This window comes from Anomaloglossus baeobatrachus, chromosome 10, assembly GCF_048569485.1.
Source record: "Anomaloglossus baeobatrachus isolate aAnoBae1 chromosome 10, aAnoBae1.hap1, whole genome shotgun sequence".
In the NCBI taxonomy this organism is placed as follows: domain Eukaryota; kingdom Metazoa; phylum Chordata; class Amphibia; order Anura; family Aromobatidae; genus Anomaloglossus; species Anomaloglossus baeobatrachus.
The window spans coordinates 3,930,252-3,954,169 of record NC_134362.1 but is presented as its reverse complement, the minus strand read 5'-3'; the positions used below and the strand labels follow the sequence as shown (position 1 = coordinate 3,954,169).

The 23,918-nt window shown below is 49.0% G+C and overlaps 1 protein-coding gene across 1 annotated transcript in view; it reads right to left on the bottom strand.

The window, feature by feature from the left end:
- The window catches only part of PLEKHA7 (pleckstrin homology domain containing A7), a 90,539-nt gene that overhangs the window by 43,545 nt on the left and 23,076 nt on the right, over nt 1-23,918 (bottom strand). Inside the window, exons 9-12 of the mRNA XM_075325470.1 lie at nt 13,846-13,899; nt 13,629-13,709; nt 4,042-4,110; nt 472-552 (exon numbers count right to left, since the gene is read on the bottom strand). Of these exons, the coding sequence (XP_075181585.1) occupies nt 472-552; nt 4,042-4,110; nt 13,629-13,709; nt 13,846-13,899 (285 nt within the window). The remainder of the gene's footprint in view (nt 1-471; nt 553-4,041; nt 4,111-13,628; nt 13,710-13,845; nt 13,900-23,918) is intronic.

Below are 23,918 nucleotides of genomic sequence, written 5' to 3'. Positions count from 1 at the left end.
AAGCCACTCCTCTGCCCAAAATCCAAGATAATGAAAGTACCCTCAAGACCTGGGATAAAGACAGAAGCCCTCGAGGTCCAGGATGGAGACAGAACTCCCAAGGTGCAGAATAGTTGAAGACACCACCCCCTCTCACAGACTCCAAAATAAAGACAGATGCCCCCGAGGTGCAGGATGAAGACATTAGCCACTCCTCACAAAATCCAAGATAAAGACAGAAGCACCCCGAATTTCTGGATAAAGAAAGAATGACATAAGGCTTCACCCACAATCCTGAATAAAGACAAAAGCCCCCCAAAGGTCCCAAATAAAAGACAGGAGCCCCAACGCCCCAGAGATAAAGAAAGAAGCCCCCGAAGTTCCAGATAAATACAGAAGCCCCTCCGAAATCACAACAGGAACACAGAGGATCTGTCCAAGTTACAAATTATGACAGAAATCCCATCCCTTGATGTCCTGCTAATTACTGACCTTATTATCCTTTAGAGCTCGGATCTTATCTTCCAAGTCCTGCAAAATCCGATCCTGTTCACACAGAACACTAAGCTTGACCTGCAAAAGACATCAGGCATATGGGAGCAACTGAAGTATACAAGAGAAAATACGGAGAGACGAAAAGTAGAGATAGGCGAGAGAGAGCAAAGACGGGCAAGAGATGTGAGAAAAAGCAAGAGCGAGGGAGACAAGCGAGAGATAGCAAAAATGAGCAAGAGATGAGAGAAAGAGTGAAAGCGAGGGAGACAAGAGAGAACAAGAGAGACAAGCGAAAGAGCAAAGACGGACAAGAGATGCGAGAAAAAGCGGGAGCGACATGCAAGAGAGAGCAAAGACTGGCAAGAGATGCGAGAAAAAGCGAGAGCAACATGCGAGAGAGAGCAAAGACGGGCAAGAGATGCGAGAAATAGCGATATCGACAAGCGAGAGAGAGCAAAGACGGGCAAGAGATGCGAGAAAAAAAAAAGCGAGAGCGACAAGCGAAAGAGAGCAAAAACGGGCAAGAGATGCGAGAAAAAGCGAGAGCGAGGGAGACAAGCGAGAGAACAAAGACGGGCAAGAGATGAGAGAAAGAGAAAGCGAGGGAATCTTGCGAGAGAGTAGAGACGGGCAAGAGATGAGAGAAAGAGCGAAAGCGAGGGAAACAAGCAAGAGCAAGAGACAAGTGAGAAAGAGCAAAGACGGGCAAGAGATGTGAGAATAAGCAAGAGCGAGGGAGAAAGGCAAGAGAAAGCAAAGACGAGCAAGAAATGCGAGAAAAAGCAAGAGAGCAAAGACGGGCAAGAGATTTGAGAAAAAGCGAGAGCGAGAGACACAAGCGAGAGAGAGCAAAGGCGGGCAAGAGATGAGAGAGCAAAAGTGAGGGAGACAAGCGAGAGCAAGAGAGACAAGCGAGAGAGAGCAAAGATGGGCAATAGATGCGAGAAAAAACGGGAGCGAGAGAAAGAAGAGACAAGCAAGAGATGCAAGAAAAAGCGAGAGCAAGAGAGAGCAAAGATGGGCAAGAGATGAGAGAAAGAGCGAAAACGAGGGAAACAAGCAAGATCAAGAGACAAGCGAGAGAGCAAAGACGGGCAAAAGATGCAAAAAAATGCGAGAGCGAGGGAGAAAGGTGAGAGAGAGCAAAGACGGGCAAGAAATGCGAGAAAAAGCAAAGATGGGAAAGAGATGCGAGAAAAAGCGAGAGCGAGAGACACAAGCGAGAGAGAGCAAAAACGGGCAAGAGATGAAGGAAAGAGCAAAAGTGAGGGAGACAAGCGAGAGCAAAGACCAGCAAGAGATGCGAGAAAAAGCGAGAGCGAGAGAGAGCAAAGAAAGGCAAGAGTTGTAAGAAATAGCGAGAGCGAGGGAAACAAGCAAGAGCAAAAGAGACAGGCGAGAGAGAGCAAAGACGGGCAAGAGATGCGAGAAATAGCGAGAGAGAGCAAAGACGGGCAAGAGTTGTAAGAAATAGCGAGAGCGAGGGAAACAAGCAAGAACAAAAGAGACAGGCGAGAGAGAGCAAAGACGGGCAAGAGTTGTAAGAAATAGCGAGAGCGAGGGAGACAAGCGAGAGCGAGGGGAGACGGGCCAGAGACAGCGGGCGAGGGGAGACGGGCCAGAGACAGCGGGCGAGGGGAGACGGGCCAGAGACAGCGGGCGAGGGGAGACGGGCCAGAGACAGCGGGCGAGGGGAGACGGGCCAGAGACAGCGGGCGAGGGGAGACGGGCCAGAGACAGCGGGCGAGGGGAGACGGGCCAGAGACAGCGGGCGAGGGGAGACGGGCCAGAGACAGCGGGCGAGGGGAGACGGGCCAGAGACAGCGGGCGAGGGGAGACGGGCCAGAGACAGCGGGCGAGGGGAGACGGGCCAGAGACAGCGGGCGAGGGGAGACGGGCCAGAGACAGCGGGCGAGGGGAGACGGGCCAGAGACAGCGGGCGAGGGGAGACGGGCCAGAGACAGCGGGCGAGGGGAGACGGGCCAGAGAGCGCGGGCGAGGGGAGACGGGCCAGAGAGCGCGGGCGAGGGGAGACGGGCCAGAGAGCGCGGGCGAGGGGAGACGGGCCAGAGAGCGCGGGCGAGGGGAGACGGGCCAGAGAGCGCGGGCGAGGGGAGACGGGCCAGAGAGAGCGGGCGAGGGGAGACGGGCCAGAGAGAGCGGGCGAGGGGAGACGGGCCAGAGAGAGCGGGCGAGGGGAGACGGGCCAGAGAGAGCGGGCGAGGGGAGACGGGCCAGAGAGAGCGGGCGAGGGGAGACGGGCCAGAGAGAGCGGGCGAGGGGAGACGGGCCAGAGAGAGCGGGCGAGGGGAGACGGGCCAGAGAGAGCGGGCGAGGGGAGACGGGCCAGCAAAAGAGACTGGCTAGAGAGAGCGAGCGAGGGACAGCATAAAAGGCAAGAGAACGAGTGTGAAAAGAAAAAGATGAGAGAAAATTAGTGAGATGAGAGATATTCGAGAGAACATTGGAGAAATACACTCTAAAGCGCTAGGAGAGACACCATTACTGATTGTGCCAGGGTTGTGGGTACTGGGATGTGATCAGTCGAGGCTGCCGAATGTCACACCTCTGCGGTTGTCATCAGTCGGGGCTGCCGAATGTCACACCCCTGCGGTTGTCATCAGTCGAGGCTGCCGGATGTCACACCCCGCAGTCGTCATCAGTCCAGGCTGCTGGATGTCACATCCCCGCGGGCGCCATCAGTTGACGCTACCGGATGTCACACCCCGCAGTCGTCATCAGTTGAGGCTGAGGGATGTCACACCATGCGGTCACCATCAGTCGGGGCTGCCAAATGTCACATCCCCGTGGTCGCCATCAGTTGAGGCTGCCGGATGTCACACCATGCGGTCGTCATCAGTCGAGGCTGCTGGATGTCACGTAGCGGTGGTCGTTATCAGTTGAGGCTGCCGGATGTCACATCCCCACGATCGCCATCAGTTGACGCTGCCAAATGTCACATCCCAGCGGTTGTCATCAGTCGAGGCTGCCGGATGTCACACCCCGCGGTCGTCATCAGTTGAGGCTGCTGGATGTCAAACCATGCGGTTGTCAACAGTCGGGGCTGCCGGATGTCACACCATGCGGTCGTCATCAGTCGGGGCTGCCGAATGTCACATCCCCGTGGTCGCCATCAGTTGAGGCTGCCGGATGTCACATCCCTGTGGTCGTCATCAGTAGAGGCTGCTGGATGTCACATCCCCGTGGTCGTCATCAGTCGAGGCTGCTTGATGTCACATCCCTGTGGTCGTCATCAGTCGAGGCTGCTTGATGTCACATCCCCGTGGTCGTCATCAGTCGAGGCTACTGGATGTCACACCATGCGGTCGTCATCAGTCGGGGCTGCTGGATGTCACATCCTCGTGGTCGTCATCAGTCGAGGCTACTGGATGTCACACCATGCGGTCGTCATCAGTCGGGGCTGCCGGATGTCACATCCCCGTGGTCGCCATTAGTCGAGGCTGCAGGATGTCACATCCCCGTGGTCGCCATCAGTCGAGGCTGCCGGATGTCACACCATGCGGTCATCATCAGTCGAGGCTGCCAGACGTCACACATTTCACTTACATCCACATCACTTTCAGCAATTTTCACGGGTTTCATGGATCGGTCCTTGTAGGATTCTCGTCCAGTCACCTGATGGATGAAAGACAACTTGTAAGAGAAGCCAAACGACTGAGGACAGACATGATACAACGAAGCTGCCGGCACATGCAGCGCACAGCACGTAATGGAACAACGTCTGGAAACATGACGGCAGGGACCGCAAACATGCCATGTGACTGCGAAGCCCCTTTAATGCCTCACAACCAATAGGAGAGCAGATAGGGTTCTGATGGCACTGACTTGTGCCGCTAACGTTCCCGACCACAGACGTCGCCAAAGGTTCTCAAATTTAACTTGAAGGTGAAACATGTCAGGATGTGCTGAGCAGGAGACAGGACCCCAAATATAAGGATGTCCCCCCAACATCTGACATTGCAGCCCGTCTCTGTTCACACAAGCTAAGCAGTGTCTGATCTTACAACCTCAACCATCCGTAAGTGACTGCTCTGCAGGTGCTGTTGAACCACAGCTCCCAGAATGTCCTGGCTGCCTGAGTGGAGGACGTGGCCACAATCTCTTTAAAAAGAATCTGTCCCAAGGTTTTTGCTGCCTATTTTAAAAGCAGCATGATGTAGGGACAGAGCCCCTGATTCCAGCCATGTGTCACTTACTGGGCTGCTTCCTGCAGTTTGGATAAAATCTGTTTCTTCTGCAGCACAGCAACCATTTCTCTGACAGCTGAGCTCTGTATAACCCCGCCCACATCACTGATTGGCAGCTTTCTCTGTATAACTCTGCCCACATCACTGATTGGCAGCTTTCTCTGTATAACCCCACCAACATCACTGATTGCCAGCTTTCTCTGTAAAACTCTGCCCACATCACTGATTAGCAGCTTTCTCGGTATAACCCCACCCACATCACTGATTGGCAGCTTTCTCTGTATAACCCCACCCACATCATTGATTGGCAGCTTTCTCTGCACACTGTGCATAGGCAGACAGCTGCCAAATAATGGTGGGGGAAGCGCTACACAGGCCAGGAGGACTATATGGCAGAACACAACTAGTCCTTTTGTGATAATCGCTAGCTGATAAAACTGCAGCAAGCAGCCCAGTAAATGACAAACTGCTGGACCCAGGGTATCTGTCTCTACATAAACGTAGCATAGACCTGTGGCAGATTCCCTTTCCAGTTCCTTTGCAGCATTTCTTGCGGCGGTGCGCTCACCCCAGCAGCCATGCTACGTCACAGTGTGTTTGACAACGACAGGCATTTCTGGTGTATTTCAGTTTCATCAGGGGCATAACAATCACGGTCACATCAACTGCAACTGGGCCCGGGGGTATCAGGGGTATCGGGGGCCCACCGCCCCCAGCACCTGTTTCAGCTGGATCTTCGTCCAAGAATATGCATCCAGCTGAAATACATTGCAGCACAGAGACCCATCAAGACCCTGCACTACGATGTGTCAGCTGCCAATTAAGGCTATGAATATTCCATAAACCAGGGCATGGGTAGCTGAGAGTATTCCAACACGTGGCAGCTGAGCTGTAAGTGGGCGCACTGCTCATGACAGTGACGTCATGCACTGCGCTGCTTACACGTTGGTCAGTTGCGGCATGCCATCATCGGAGGACGACACCAGGAGAGCGGGGGAAGGCGAGTATAATCCGGATTGGGGGGGGCTGTTCGTGCGACACCCAGGGGTATCATGTGTACCAGGATGCAGCTATTATGGGGACACATACCAGGATGGGGCCATTATGGGGACATGTATACCAGGATGGGGCTATTATGGGGACATGTATACCAGGATGGGGTCATTATGGGGACATGTATACCAGGATGGGGCTATTATGGGGACATGTATACCAGGATGGGACACTTTGGGGACATGTATACCAGGATGGGACACTTTGGGGACATGTATACCAGGATGGGGACATGTATACCAGGATGGGGTCATTATGAGGACATGTATACCAGGATGGGGTCATTATGAGGACATGTATGATGTGTACATGTGTGATGAGGTCATTATGGGGACATGTACACTACAGTTCAAAAGTTTAGGGTCACTTAGATATTTGCTTATTTTTGAAAAGAAAAGCACATTTTTTTTCAATGAAGCCAACATTACATTACACAGAAATCCCCTCTATACATTGTTATGTGGTAAATGATGGACTCTCATGGGTTAAAGTTTCTTAAAATTCAGCCAGACCAGCATGATAGATTGTCTATAGACGGGGGAGAAGTCCCTCATTGTTTTTACAAGACTCTTGTTGTCTCAATGTAATTGTGTTGGCCACTGAAAGCCAGACGTATTGTGTGACGACATGGACTCTCATGGGTTAAAGTTTCTTAAAATCCAGCCAGACAGCATGATAGATTGTCTATAGATGGGGGAGAAGTCCCACATTGTTTTTACAAGACTCTTGTTGACTCAATGTAATTGTGTTGGCCACTGAAAGCTAGACGTATTGTTCTCCAGACATTTCCAGTAACCATTGTATTGTAGTTGTGTATTGATAATGTAATTACCTTAGTAGCCATTGTCTAGTCGGTGACTCCCAGTTTACATGTACACCCTCAGTCTTTCTATGCACATCATTTAAATGAACATTGTCCATGCAGCTTGAAATTCCTCCAATGGGAGAAGCAATCTTGTCCAACCAATCGATGAGGACGCAGTGTATCCAAGTGGAAGGTTGTGGCTATAAAAAGGACTTCTTTAAGCCACCAGGGGTTGTTGATGGATGCTGATGGATCCAGTCTAAGCTCTTTGGAGCTGACTAGAGGATCAGGATATCTTATGGCTTCAATCTAGGGACTCCGGACCCAGTTGGAGACCATATCCACAGCCTAGGGATTTCGACTCCGGCTGCCAGGATTTTATCATCAAACCAGGACTACCTAAGGAGGACACGCAGGTTGGGACAGTTCAGTCACCTGTTACAGACTTTGCAGACCTCAGACAGCTTGGAATCTGTGAGGCATGGACATTCTAATCCCTGGTGAGCCAGCGGAAGGGTGAGACTCTGTTGCCTGTTACATTTGTGTGTTTTGCTGGTTATGTGTTATGTGCCGTTAATTGTTTGGGGATCCAATAAAGTCTAATTATTGTGGTTCCCTAACCCTGTGTTGTCTGAGTAGTGTTACGCCCACGGTTAAGGAGGCCGGCGTTCAGTTGGGATGAGCCCAGAGCCACGCTGTCTTTCTAAAGGCGGCGGGTTTTAGTGGACGAGAGCACCCACTGAGCCCCGTGTCTAGACAATTGGTGGCAGCGGTGGGATACTACTCAGCCTGGGTTACCCAGGGGAGCTGCAGTGGACTGGTGTTCGTGGACACCGTCCAGGGCTCAACAACCAGGCAGGCACATAAGCATACCCAGCAGGCCATAGGGGAGGCATTCAGGTTTCGGACGCTGCCATGTCCAACCCCACCAGCTCAGCCATGGGACAAGGACAAGAGAGGAGTTACGACCGCTGCAGTAAATGGATGCTGCAGGATCTGTGACGGAGGCGAGAGATTGTCTGCTGGAGCGCTGAGACTCGGTCGGACTTGATCCGGAAATTAGTCCGTTGGGATGCCCAGAATGATGCAGAGGACGATGAGAATCCCGCCAATATTGACCCAGAGGATGTAGACTATGTGCCACATCATGGATCTAGTGACAATTGGGAATCAACTTTGTCCAAAATGGCCCAAGCCACAGCGTTGTTGGATGCATTGGGGCCTAGATCCTCAAGAGAAGAGAGGGCTTATGTTCTGGAATATGTTTATGGGATTCCAGCTGCAGTACTGCTAACACCAGCCGGTCGAGAAGGATGGTCCCGCTACCCAGCAGAAGCTGCGCCAAAACAATGGACTACAAACAGGGCCTGTGACTCGCCCAATCTATGGCGCTGTTATACATGTGGGCGCAATGGACATATAGATAAAGATTGTCTCCAAAACCAAAGCCGCATGCTTGGAGCCTGTCTGCCACTCCAACCAGTCAACATATGCCGAGATGAACCAACGAGACCTGAGGAATGCTACTCCCAAGAAACACCAATAGTTGAGGAAGTGGTTTATCCAGTCCACACCCTACGGCAGACCGGACACCGTACACCAGCCAACCTCCATCCCCACATCCAGACGGTCAAGGTCGGTGATATACAGGCTCAGGGACTTCGAGACATTGGATCTTCCATCACTCTGGTAAGCCCAGTTATTGTTTCTCCAGAAGACCCTGTACCAGATTCCCAATTATCCATCTCCCTGGCTGAGGGCCAGCGCTCAGACGTCCCTCTGGCATGTGTGCAGTTGGACCTAAAAACCGACCAGGGAGAGGTCGAGGTGGAGCTTGTGGACAGCCTCCCCACACCTGGTATTTTGGGGACCATCCAGGAAGTGATCGATGTGGGGATTGTGAACAGCCTCCCCATTTTTGACATTGTGGAGACTGACCAAAGCAAGGCTGATGTGGAGCTTATGGACACCGTCCACACACAGTTGTTTCAGGGACTAGCCAGGAGGAAGTTGAAGTGGGGTTCATAGATGGCCCCACCAAGCCGGTTGTTTCGGATACCACTCAAAGGGAAGTGAAAGTGGGGCTTGTGAATTACCTGCTCACACCAGTCATTTTGGAGAATGACCTAGGACAAGGACTAGCCAGTCGGTTTGAAGAAGCCATCACCCACCTCCAAGCCAAGCAGGACCCTGATGTGGATCTTTCTAACATCTTTTCCAGGGATGGTTTGCATTCCCGGTCTCCATCATCGACTTCTGAGCCAAGAACCGTGAGTATGCCTAACCACACTGTGGCTATTGACTGGGGGAGGATTGATAGTGGGAGATTTGTGCAGGCCCAACTCATGGACCCCACCTTAGTGCTTGCCCACAATATGGCTGCTCAACTTGGGGGAGGTAATCAGGGGGAGGTGTATAGATGCAAGCCTCTGTTGCTGACCTCACCATTAAAAAGGACATTGCCGTCAAGAGGAGAAGGATGATCTGAAGCCTATCATGTCTGGCTAATATTAAGAAGGGGGAGGAATGTGACGACATGGACTCTCATGGGTTAAAGTTTCTTAAAATCCAGCCAGACAGCATGATAGATTGTCTATAGATGGGGGAGAAGTCCCTCATTGTTTTTACAAGACTCTTGTTGACTCAATGTAATTGTGTTGGCCACTGAAAGCTAGACGTATTGTTCTCCAGACATTTCCAGTAACCATTGTATTGTAGTTGTGTATTGATAATGTAATTACCTTAGTAGCCATTGTCTAGTCGGTGACTCCCAGTTTACATGTACACCCTCAGTCTTTCTATGCACATCATTTAAATGAACATTGTCCATGCAGCTTGAAATTCCTCCAATGGGAGAAGCAATCTTGTCCAACCAATCGATGAGGACGCAGTGTATCCAAGTGGAAGGTTGTGGCTATAAAAAGGACTTCTTTAAGCCACCAGGGGTTGTTGATGGATGCTGATGGATCCAGTCTAAGCTCTCAGGAGCTGACTAGAGGATCAGGATATCTTATGGCTTCAATCTAGGGACTCCGGTTCCAGTTGGAGACCATATCCACAGCCTAGGAATTTCGACTCCGGCTGCCAAGATTGTAACATCATACCAGGACTACCTAAGGAGGACACTCAGGTTGGGACAGTTCAGTCACCTGTTACAGACTTTGCAGACCTCAGCCAGCTTCCTACATCTGGCATTATTCCTTTCTCGGTGGGTGCCCGCCAAAAGCGGGGTGCTGCTGGATTGGAGTAAGCGGCCCTGGAACCTCTGAGGCAAGGACATTCTAAATCCCTGATGAGCCAGCGGAAGGGTGAGACTCTGTTGCCTGTTACATTTGTGTGTTTTGCTGGTTATGTGTTATGTGCCGTTAATTGTTTGGGGATCCAATAAAGTCTAATTATTGTGGTTCCCTCACCCTGTGTTGTCTGAGTAGTGTTCCGCCCACGGTTAAGGAGGCCGGCGTTCAGTTGGGATGAGCCCTGAGCCACGCTGTCTTTCTAAAGGCGGTGGGTTTTAGTGGACGAGAGCACCCACTGAGCCCCGTGTCTCCACAAATGACTATTCAGCTGCAGACGTCTTGTTTTTTTATGCAATCTCTACATAGGTGTATAGAGGCCCATTGCCAACAACCACCGCTCCAGTGTTCTAATGGATGTTTAGAAATCCCTTGATGCCTTGAACCCTTGTGCAAGTATGTTAGCGCAGTTGAAAACAGTTTTGCTAATTAGAGAAGCTATAAAACTGACCTTCCTTTGAGCTAGTTGTGAATCTGGAACTTTACATTTGTTGGTTCCATTAAATTCTCAAAATGGCCAGAAAAAGAGAAGTTTCCTGTGAAACTCGACCGTCTATTCTTGTGCTTAGAAATGAAGGATATTCCATGCGAGAAATTGCCAAGAAACTGAAGATCTCCTACAACGGTGTGTACTACTCCCTTCAGAGGAGAGCACAAACAGGCTGTAACCAGAGTAGAGAGAAGTGGAGGCCGCGCTGCACAACTGACAACAAGACAAGTACATTACAGTCTCTAATGTGAGAAATCCACGCCTCACAGGTCCTCAACTGCAGCTTCATTACATAGCACTCGCAAAACGCCAGTGTCACCGTCTACAGTGAAGAGGCGACTCCGGGATGCCGGCCTTCAGGGCAGAGGGGCAAAGAAAAAGCCATATCTGAGACTGGCTAGTGTGAGGTGTTTGGATCACACAGAAGAACATTTGTGAGATGCAGAACTACTGAAAAGATGCTGGAAGACTGCCTGACGCCATCTGTCAAGCATGGTGGAGGTAATGTGATGGTCTGGGGTTGTGTTGGTGCTGGTAAAGTGGGAGATTTGTACAAGGTAAAAGGGATTTTGAATAAGGAAGGCTGTCCCTCCATTTTACAACGCCATGCCATACCCTGTGGACAGTGCTTGATTGGAGCCAATTTCATCCTACAACAGGACAATGACCTAAAGCCACCTCCAAATTATGCATGAGCTATTTACGGGAGAAGCCGGCAGCTGGTATCTATCTGTAATGGAGGGGCCCAGTCCCCAGACCTCAACCCTATAGAGCTGTTGTGGGAGCAGCGTGACCGTATGGTGCAAAAAAATGCCCATCAAGCCAATCCAACTTGTGGGAGGGGGGGAAGCATGGGGGGAAATATCTCCAGATTACCCCCGCAAATTACCAGCTAGAAGCCAGAGCTCTGCAAAGCTGGAATTGTGCAAAGGAGCGATCTGTGCCGAAAGCCAAGTGTGAAGAGAAAATTATTATCTCACGTAAAAATCATTATTTCTGACCTCGTCACTGTCTGGACGATATTCTCTATTCATTATGCAGATCATCTGATAAATACAAGGAGGATATTCATGGAGAAGACACAATTGTCTGGAGGAGAACAAACTTTTGAACTAGTGTATACCAGGATGGGGCCATTATGAGGATATGAATACAAAGATGGTGGTCATTATGGGGATATATATACCAGGATGGGGATATGTATACAAGGATAGGGCCATTATAGGGATATGACCAGGATGGGGTCATATTTACAAGGATAAGGCCAAATACATCACGATGGACCATGAAGGGGACACATATACCAGGATGGGGACAATAAAGGGACATATATACTAAGATGGGGTCATATATACCAGGATGGGGTCAACATGTGGACATATACCAGGATGCGCAATGATTGGGGATATAATGTATATACCAGTATATAGCCACGTTGGGTCATACAGGGGGATGTGGCCATGATAGAGACATGTATACAAGGATAAGGCCATATATATCATGGTGGGTGAGGTAAATCCGGGATATGACGATAAATTATGATATTCAGTCATGTCAGTCAGCCCTCCTGATGTCACCCCCCCTCCCTTCACACACACAGAGCTGCTTCTCAGATGCCCAACATCTGGAAAGGTGTCAAATCCCAGCAATACATCCAAAAGCAATCTCCTATGATATGGAGATTAGGTGTCCCCTCAGGCCTTTACAACAAAGGGAGAGGAAGACCCCCTGGGGGGTTGTGTCCATTCATCAAAGAGAGTGGACAAGGACCTAGCAAAACCAAAGGAAGCTAGTCACAGCAGGAGAGCATACTGCTGGCTCCGTAATATCATACACAGTTATGATATTACCGTGCGTCTCAGCCATACACCCCCTACATCGTTAGAATCGGGACTTCGAGCCGAGTCTCTGCATATCCTCGAAGTCTATGTGGCGCCCAGGGGCGGCGAGATATAGAGAACTGCTAGTAGGAGTCCGGTAAATGAGTCGTGCTTGGACTCAAAATGCAGAGGGGACCCGTGCGGATTTGATGACACCAGAACCGTCCCAATCAGACCTCCCAATCCGGAGTTCGGATAATAGTCCCTTCAGGGATATTACTCTGACTCAAGGCCGGAAGAGTGGCAGTGCTTCCCTGAGGTCAAGAAAGTAGGAGGGGACAGGGATTCGGCCAGGTTGATAACCACAGTTCGGATATTTTGGCTTGTTCTTTTGCCGGGGGTCACGTGTGGATACACCTGTGGAAAAGTTCCTGGAAACCTAGTCTACAGCGCCCCCCTGTGGCCAGACGCACAAGGTAACTGATTGAATTGTATGCCTGTTTGTAATCCATACCTTGCCTGTAAATGTACTCTGACCTATGTATATTCTGTAGATTCCATATTGTATATATTGTAGTTTCTAGTGTGCTTTAGGCTGATTAAATTATATAATTAATCTTGGGCTGTTCTGTTATCTCGATCTTGAATCCCACGTCTGTGTGTTCGGCTAATAGTTACCGTAAATCGGTTGGTGGCAGCGAGTTTGTGCCAAGGATTATTGTGGGGCGATAAGTGAGATTTGGGGAGGTTTTTATATATTCCGTCCGCGGAGGTCGGGGGAATATATACCCTACTCTCACCGGGAGCCCTTCAAGCATCGGCATAAGTAGAATAGCGGCCTCCTTGCTTATTGTCGGGCAATTCCATAATTGGCCTGACTATAAGAGGGGCGCTAGAGAGCGCGTCACGTGCTCTGTCTGTCGGTCGGGAGGTATAAAGGAGGGGTGTGACTCCCGCTTTTTACCCCCCGATCGTGACAGTGGACCATGAAGGGGACATATATACCAGGATGGCACCATGATGGGGCTATATATTCCATGATAAGGTCATACACCAGGATGGGGGTCAGTACTACACATTGAAGGGGATGGGGGCAACTCATATGTCTTTATAGGATTTAGAACACTGCAACTGCCCAATATGTGGGGGCCCGGGCTCAAGCATTTGCTCAGGGGTCCATCAGACTCTAGTTACACCACTGGGTTTCATGTTTTTCCATTGCTGAATTTGCAGGAAAACCATCAGAAGTTTGGAGAGGAAATGATACAAGAGAACAAAAACCCCAAACAGGCGAGGACAGAAGGGCGCATGCGCCAGCACCACTGCGGGGCATCTCCATGCTGGACACAGAGCGCTAACACAACCACCACAGGCGGACTACAAGCATCAGCCAGCAAAACCCCCAAATGACAAAACCCTGTGAAGCAGCAGCATGGCCATGTAACTGCGGCACACACAAAGCCATGAGATGTGACAGGCGCTTACGTTGATGCTCGTTCGATACCCCGGGGTGGAGTTTCTTAACACACTGTGAACCAAGTTGACCAGAGGCTCATTATACTTTATCTGCGCCAAATCAGAAAAGAGCCGGTGTGAAACCCAGAGAGACCAACAGGAGGCGCCAGACGGCACAGGCTGCAATCCAGCCCTGATGGCCGGACCCTTCACCCCACCCCCGGACCCCAGGAAGGGAGGACGCTACCTTCAGGTCCAGGTACTCCAGCTCCTTCTTCAGCTGAATGTAGGTGTCATCGGCCTCCGGAGAGAAGAGACAGAGGTTAGAAGGGAGAGCGCGTACACGCCGCCGCGGAAAATACAGGACAGGTGATGACCCAGAGAGCGCGCCGCCGCGGAAAATACAGCACCAGCGATGACCCAGCGATGACCCGCAGAGCGCACCTCCCCTACATGCCGCCGCGGAAAATACAGCACCAGTAATGACCCGCAGAGTGCGCTGCCGCGGAAAATACAGCACCAGTAATGACCCGCAGAGCGCGCCGCCGCGGAAAATACAGCACCAGCGATGACCCGCAGAGCGCACCGCCCGTACACGCCGCCGCGGAAAATACAGGACAGGTGATGACCCAGAGAGCGCGCCGCCGCGGAAAATACAGCACCAGCGATGACCCACAGAGCGCACCTCCCCTACATGCCGCCGCGGAAAATACAGCACCAGTAATGACCCGCAGAGCGCGCTAGCACCAGTAATGACCCGCAGAGCGCGCCGCCGCGGAAAGTACAGCACCAGCGATGACCCGCAGAGCGCGCCGCCGCGGAAAATACAGCACCAGTAATGACCCGCAGAGCGTGCTGCCGCGGAAAATACAGCACCAGTAATGACCCGCAGAGCGCGCCGCCGCGGAAAATACAGCACCAGTAATGACCCGCAGAGCGCGCCGCTGCGGAAAATACAGCACCAGCGATGACCCGCAGAGCGCACCGCCCGTACACGCCGCCGCGGAAAATACAGGACTGGTGATGACCCGCAGAACGCGCCGCCGCGGAAAATACAGCACCAGCGATGACCCGCAGAGCGCGCCGCCACGGAAAATACAGCACCAGTAATGACCCACAGAGCGCGCCGCCACGGAAAATACAGCACCAGTAATGACCCGCAGAGCACGCCGCCACGGAAAATACAGCACCAGTAATGACCCACAGAGCGCGCCGCCACGGAAAATAAAGCACCAGCGATGACCCGCAGAGCGCAACACCCCTACACACCGCCGCGGAAAATACAGCACCAATAATGACCCACAGAGCGCGCCGCCGCGGAAAATACAGCACCAGCGATGACCCGCAGAGCGCACCTCCCCTACATGCCGCCGCGGAAAATACAGCACCAGTAATGACCCGCAGAGCGCGCTGCCGCGGAAAATACAGCACCAGTAATGACCCGCAGAGCGCGCCGCCGCGGAAAATACAGCACCAGTAATGACCCGCAGAGCGCACTGCCCCTACACACCGCCGCGGAAAATACAGCACCAGTAATGACCCACAGAGCGTGCCGTCGTGGAAAATACAGCACCAGCGATGACCCGCAGAGCGCGCCGCCGCGGAAATTACAGCACCAGCGATGACCCGCAGAGTGCGCCGCCGCGGAAAATACAGCACCAGCGATGACCCGCAGAGCGCGCCGCCGCGGAAAATACAGCACCAGTAATGACCCGCAGAGCGCGCCGCCGCGGAAAATACAGCACCAGCGATGACCCGCAGAGCGCACCGCCCGTACACGCCGCCGCGGAAAATACAGCACCAGCGATGACCCACAGAGCGCGCCGCCGCGGAAATTACAGCACCAGCGATGACCCGCAGAGTGCGCCGCCGCGGAAAATACAGGACCGGTGATGACCCGCAGAGCGCGCCGCCGCGGAAAATACAGGACCGGTGATGACCCGCAGAGCGCAACACCCCTACACACCGCCGCGGAAAATACAGGACTGGTGATGACCCGCAGAGCGCGCCGCCGCGGAAAATACAGCACCAGCGATGACCCGCAGAGCACGCCGCCGCGGAAAATACAGCACCAGCGATGACCCGCAGAGCGCACCGCCCCTACACACCGCCGCGGAAAATACAGGACCGGTGATGACCCGCAGAGCGAGACGCCCCTACACACCACCGCGGAAAATACAGGACCGGTGATGACCCGCAGAGCGCGCCGCCGCGGAAAATACAGCACCAGCGATGACCCGCAGAGCGCACCGCCCCTACATACCGCCGCGGAAAAAACCGCACCAGCGATGACCCGCAGAGCGCACCACCCCTACACACCGCCACGGAATATACAGGACCGGTGATGACCCGCAGAGCCCGACGCCCCTACACACCACCGCGGAAAATACAGGACCGGTGATGACCCGCAGAGCGCGCCGCAGCGGAAAATACAGCACCAGCGATGACCCGCAGAGCGCACCGCCCCTACATACCGCCACGGAAAATACAGCACCAGTAATGACCCGAAGAGCGCACCACCCCTACATACAGTGCTATACTGGCGCTATCAGGCTGATTCTATACATACAGTGCTATACTGGCGGTATCAGGCTGATTCTATATATACAGTGCTATACTGGCACTATCAGGCTGATTCTATACATACAGTGCTATACTGGCACTATCAGGCTGATTCTATACATACAGTGCTATACTGGCACTATCAGGCTGATTCTATACATACAGTGCTATACTGGCGCTATCAGGCTGATTCTATACATACAGTGCTATACTGGCACTATCAGGTGATTCTATACATACAGTGCTATACTGGCGCTATCAGGCTGATTCTATACATACAGTGCTATACTGGCACTATCAGGCTGATTCTATACATACAGTGCTATACTGGTACTATCAGGCTGATTCTATACATACAGTGCTATACTGGTACTATCAGGCTGATTCTATACATACAGTGCTATACTGGCACTATCGGGCTGATTCTATACATACAGTGCTATACTCGCACTATCGGGCTGAGTCTATACATACAGTGCTATACTGGCGCTATCAGGCTGAGTCTATACATACAGTGCTATACTGGCGCTATCAGGTGATTCTATATATACAGTGCTATACTGGCACTATCAGGCTGATTCTATACATACAGTGCTATGCTGGCACTATCAGGCTGATTCTATACATACAGTGCTATACTGGTGCTATCAGGCTGAGTATATACATACAGTGCTATACTGGTGCTATCAGGCTGATTCTATACCTACAGTGCTATACTGGCGCTATCAGGCTGATTCTATACATACAGTGCTATACTGGCGCTATCAGGCTGATTCTATACATACAGTGCTATACTGGCGCTATCAGGCTGATTCTATACATCCAGTGCTATACTGGCACTATCAGGCTGATTCTATATATACAGTGCTATACTGGCGCTATCAGGCTGATTCTATACATACAGTGCTATACTGGCACTATCAGGCTGATTCTATACATACAGTGCTATACTGGCACTATCAGGCTGATTCTATACATACAGTGCTATACTGGCACTATCAGGCTGATTCTATACATACAGTGCTATACTGGCACTATCAGGCTGATTCTATACATACAGTGCTATACTGGGGCTATCAGGCTGAGTCTATACATACAGTGCTATACTGGCGCTATCAGGCTGAGTCTATACATACAGTGCTATACTGGCACTATCAGGGTGATTCTATACATACAGTGCTATACTGGCACTATCAGGCTGATTCTATACATACAGTGCTATACTGGCGCTATCAGGCTGATTGTATACATACAGTGCTATACTGGCACTATCAGGCTGAATCTATACATACAGTGCTATACTGGCACTATCAGGTGATTCTATACATACAGTGCTATACTGGTGCTATCAGGCTGAGTCTATACATACAGTGCTATACTGGTGCTATCAGGCTGAGTATATACATACAGTGCTATACTGGCGCTATCAGGCTGAGTCTATACATACAGTGCTATACTGGTGCTATCAGACTGATTCTATACATACAGTGCTATACTGGTGCTATCAGGCTGATTCTATACATACAGTGCTATACTGGTGCTATCAGGCTGATTCTATACATACAGTGCTATACTGGTGCTATCAGGCTGAGTCTATACATACAGTGCTATACTGGTGCTATCAGACTGAGTATATACATACAGTGCTATACTGGTGCTATCAGGCTGATTCTATACATACAGTGCTATACTGGTGCTATCAGGCTGAGTCTATACATACAGTGCTATACTGGTGCTATAAGGCTGAGTATATACATACAGTGCTATACTGGCGCTATCAGGGTGATTCTATACATACAGTGTTATACTGGCGCTATCAGGGTGATTCTATACATTCAGTGCTATACTGGCACTATCAGGCTGAATCTATACATACAGTGCTATACTGGCACTATCAGGCTGATTCTATACATACAGTGCTATACTGGCACTATCAGGCTGATTCTATACATACAGTGCTATACTGGCACTTTCAGGCTGATTCTATACATACAGTGCTATACTGGCACTTTCAGGGTGATTCTATACATACAATGGTATACTGGCACTACCAGGGTGATTCTATACATACAGTGCTATACTGGCACTATCAGGCTGATTCTATACATACAGTGCTATACTGGCGCTATCAGGCTGATTCTATACATACAGTGCTATACTGGCACTATCAGGCTGATTCTATACATACAGTGCTATACTGGCGCTATCAGGCTGAGTCTATACATACAGTGCTATACTGGTGCTATCAGGCTGAGTATATACATACAGTGCTATACTGGCGCTATCAGGCTGAGTCTATACATACAGTGCTATACTGGTGCTATCAGACTGATTCTATACATACAGTGCTATACTGGTGCTATCAGGCTGATTCTATACATACAGTGCTATACTGGTGCTATCAGGCTGATTCTATACATACAGTGCTATACTGGTGCTATCAGGCTGAGTCTATACATACAGTGCTATACTGGTGCTATCAGACTGAGTATATACATACAGTGCTATACTGGTGCTATCAGGCTGATTCTATACATACAGTGCTATACTGGTGCTATCAGGCTGAGTCTATACATACAGTGCTATACTGGTGCTATCAGGCTGAGTATATACATACAGTGCTATACTGGCGCTATCAGGGTGATTCTATACATTCAGTGCTATACTGGCACTATCAGGCTGAATCTATACATACAGTGCTATACTGGCACTATCAGGCTGATTCTATACATACAGTGCTATACTGGCACTATCAGGCTGATTCTATACATACAGTGCTATACTGGCACTATCAGGCTGATTCTATACATACAGTGCTATACTGGCGCTATCAGGCTGATTCTATACATACAGTGCTATACTGGCACTATCAGGCTGAATCTATACATACAGTGCTATACTGGCACTATCAGGTGATTCTATACATGCAGTGCTATACTGGCACTATCAGGCTGATTCTATACATACAGTGCTATACTGGCACTATCAGGCTGATTCTATACATACAGTGCTATACTGGCACTTTCAGAGTGATTCTATACATACAATGCTATACTGGCACTATCAGGGTGATTCTATACATACAGTGCTATACTGGCACTATCAGGCTGATTCTATACATACAGTGCTATACTGGCGCCATCAGGCTGATTCTATACATACAGTGCTATACTGGCACTATCAGGCTGAATCTATACATACAGTGCTATACTGGCACTATCAGGCTCATTCTATACATACAGTGCTATACTGGCACTATCAGGCTGATTCTATACATACAGTGCTATACTGGCGCTATCAGGCTGATTCTATACATACAGTGCTATACTGGCACTATCAGCCTGATTCTATACATACAGTGCTATACTGGCACTATCAGGCGGATTCTATACATACAGTGCTATACTGGCACTATCAGGCTGATTCTATACATACAGTGCTATACTGGCGCTATCAGGCTGATTCTATACATACAGTGCTATACTGGCGCTATCAGGCTGATTCTATACATCCAGTGCTATACTGGCACTATCAGGCTGATTCTATACATACAGTGCTATACTGGCACTATCAGGCTGATTCTATACATACAGTGCTATACTGGTGCTATCAGGCTGAGTATATACATACAGTGCTATACTGGCACTATCAGGCTGAGTCTATACATACAGTGCTATACTGGCGCTATCAGGCTGATTCTATACATACAGTGGTATACTGGGGCTATCAGGCTGAGTCTATACATACAGTGCTATACTGGCACTATCAGGCTGATTCTATACATACAGTGCTATACTGGGGCTATCAGGCTGAGTCTATACATACAGTGCTATACTGGCACTATCAGGCTGAGTCTATACATACAGTGCTATACTGGCGCTATCAGGCTGAGTCTATACATACAGTGCTATACTGGCACTATCAGGGTGATTCTATACATACAGTGCTATACTGGCACTATCAGGCTGATTCTATACATACAGTGCTATACTGGCGCTATCAGGCTGATTGTATACATACAGTGCTATACTGGCACTATCAGGCTGAATCTATACATACAGTGCTATACTGGCACTATCAGGTGATTCTATACATACAGTGCTATACTGGTGCTATCAGGCTGAGTCTATACATACAGTGCTATACTGGTGCTATCAGGCTGAGTATATACATACAGTGCTATACTGGCGCTATCAGGCTGAGTCTATACATACAGTGCTATACTGGTGCTATCAGACTGATTCTATACATACAGTGCTATACTGGTGCTATCAGGCTGATTCTATACATACAGTGCTATACTGGTGCTATCAGGCTGATTCTATACATACAGTGCTATACTGGTGCTATCAGGCTGAGTCTATACATACAGTGCTATACTGGTGCTATCAGACTGAGTATATACATACAGTGCTATACTGGTGCTATCAGGCTGATTCTATACATACAGTGCTATACTGGTGCTATCAGGCTGAGTCTATACATACAGTGCTATACTGGTGCTATCAGGCTGAGTATATACATACAGTGCTATACTGGCGCTATCAGGGTGATTCTATACATACAGTGTTATACTGGCACTATCAGGGTGATTCTATACATTCAGTGCTATACTGGCACTATCAGGCTGAATCTATACATACAGTGCTATACTGGCACTATCAGGCTGATTTTATACATACAGTGCTATACTGGCACTATCAGGCTGATTCTATACATACAGTGCTATACTGGCACTTTCAGGGTGATTCTATACATACAATGCTATACTGGCACTATCAGGGTGATTCTATACATACAGTGCTATACTGGCACTATCAGGCTGATTCTATACATACAGTGCTATACTGGCGCTATCAGGCTGATTCTATACATACAGTGCTATACTGGCACTATCAGGCTGAATCTATACATACAGTGCTATACTGGCACTATCAGGTGATTCTATACATACAGTGCTATACTGGCGCTATCAGGCTGATTCTATACATACAGTGCTATACTGGCGCTATCAGGCTGATTCTATACATACAGTGCTATACTGGCACTATCAGCCTGATTCTATACATGCAGTGCTATACTGGCACTATCAGGCTGATTCTATACATACAGTGCTATACTGGCACTATCAGGCTGATTCTATACATACAGTGCTATACTGGCACTTTCAGGGTGATTCTATACATACAATGCTATACTGGCACTATCAGGGTGATTCTATACATACAGTGCTATACTGGCACTATCAGGCTGATTCTATACATACAGTGCTATACTGGCACTATCAGGCTGAATCTATACATACAGTGCTATACTGGCACTATCAGGCTCATTCTATATATACAGTGCTATACTGGCACTATCAGGCTGATTCTATACATACAGTGCTATACTGGCGCTATCAGGCTGATTCTATACATGCAGTGCTATACTGGCACTTTCAGGCGGATTCTATACATACAGTGCTATACTGGCACTATCAGGCTGATTCTATACATACAGTGCTATACTGGCGCTATCAGGCTGATTCTATACATACAGTGCTATACTGGCGCTATCAGGCTGATTCTATACATCCAGTGCTATACTGGTGCTATCAGGCTGATTCTATACATACAGTGCTATACTGGCACTATCAGGCTGATTCTATACATGCAGTGCTATACTGGCACTATCAGGCGGATTCTATACATACAGTGCTATACTGGCGCTATCAGGCTGATTCTATACATCCAGTGCTATACTGGCGCTATCAGGCTGATTCTATACATCCAGTGCTATACTGGCGCTATCAGGCTGATTCTATACATACAGTGCTATACTGGCACTATCAGGCTGATTCTATACATACAGTGCTATACTGGTGCTATCAGGCTGATTCTATACATACAGTATTATACTGGCACTATCAGGCTGATTCTATACATACAGTGCTATACTGGTGCTATCAGGCTGAGTCTATACATACAGTGCTATACTGGTGCTATCAGGCTGAGTATATACATACAGTGCTATACTGGCGCTATCAGGCTGAGTCTATACATACAGTGCTATACTGGTGCTATCAGACTGATTCTATACATACAGTGCTATACTGGCGCTATCAGGCTGATTCTATACATACAGTGCTATACTGGAGCTATCAGGTGATTCTATACATACAGTGCTATACTGGCGCTATCCGGCTGATTCTATACATACAGTGCTATACTGGCACTATCAGGCTGATTCTATACATACACTACTATACTGGCGCTATCAGGCTGATTCTGTACATCCAGTGCTATACTGGCGCTATCAGGCTGATTCTATACATCCAGTGCTATACTGGCGCTATCAGGCTGATTCTATACATACAGTGCTATACTGGCACTATCAGGCTGATTCTATACATACAGTGCTATACTGGTGCTATCAGGCTGATTCTATACATACAGTGCTATACTGGCACTATCAGGCTGATTCTATACATACAGTGCTATACTGGCGCAATCAGGCTGATTCTATACATACAGTGCTATACTGGCACTATCAGGCTGATTCTATACATACAGTGCTATACTGGCGCTATCAGGCTGATTCTATACATACAGTATTATACTGGCACTATCAGGCTGATTCTATACATACAGTGCTATACTGGTGCTATCAGGCTGAGTCTATACATACAGTGCTATACTGGTGCTATCAGGCTGAGTATATACATACAGTGCTATACTGGCGCTATCAGGCTGATTCTATACATACAGTGCTATACTGGTGCTATCAGACTGATTCTATACATACAGTGCTATACTGGCGCTATCAGGCTGATTCTATACATACAGTGCTATACTGGAGCTATCAGGTGATTCTATACATACAGTGCTATACTGGCGCTATCAGGCTGATTCTATACATACAGTGCTATACTGGCACTATCAGGCTGATTCTATACATACACTACTATACTGGCGCTATCAGGCTGATTCTGTACATCCAGTGCTATACTGGCGCTATCAGGCTGATTCTATACATACAGTGCTATACTGGTGCTATCAGGCTGATTCTATATATACAGTGCTATACTGGCGCTATCAGGCTGATTCTATACATACAGTGCTATACTGGCACTATCAGGCTGATTCTATACATACAGTGCTATACTGGCACTATCAGGCTGATTCTATACATACAGTGCTATACTGGCGCTATCAGGGTGATTCTATACATACAGTGCTATACTGGTGCTATCAGGCTGATTCTATATATACAGTGCTATACTGGCGCTATCAGGCTGATTCTATACATACAGTGCTATACTGGCGCTATCAGGCTGATTCTATACATACAGTATTATACTGGCACTATCAGGCTGATTCTATACATACAGTGCTATACTGGTGCTATCAGGCTGAGTCTATACATACAGTGCTATACTGGTGCTATCAGGCTGAGTATATACATACAGTGCTATACTGGCGCTATCAGGCTGATTCTATACATACAGTGCTATACTGGCACTATCAGGCTGATTCTATACATACAGTGCTATACTGGCGCTATCAGGCTGATTCTATACATCCAGTGCTATACTGGCACTATCAGGTGATTCTTTACATCCAGTGCTATACTGGCACTATCAGGCTGATTCTATACATACAGTGCTATACTGGCACTATCAGGCTGATTCTATACATACAGTGCTATACTGGTGCTATCAGGCTGATTCTATACATACAGTGCTATACTGCCGCTATCAGGCTGATTCTATACATC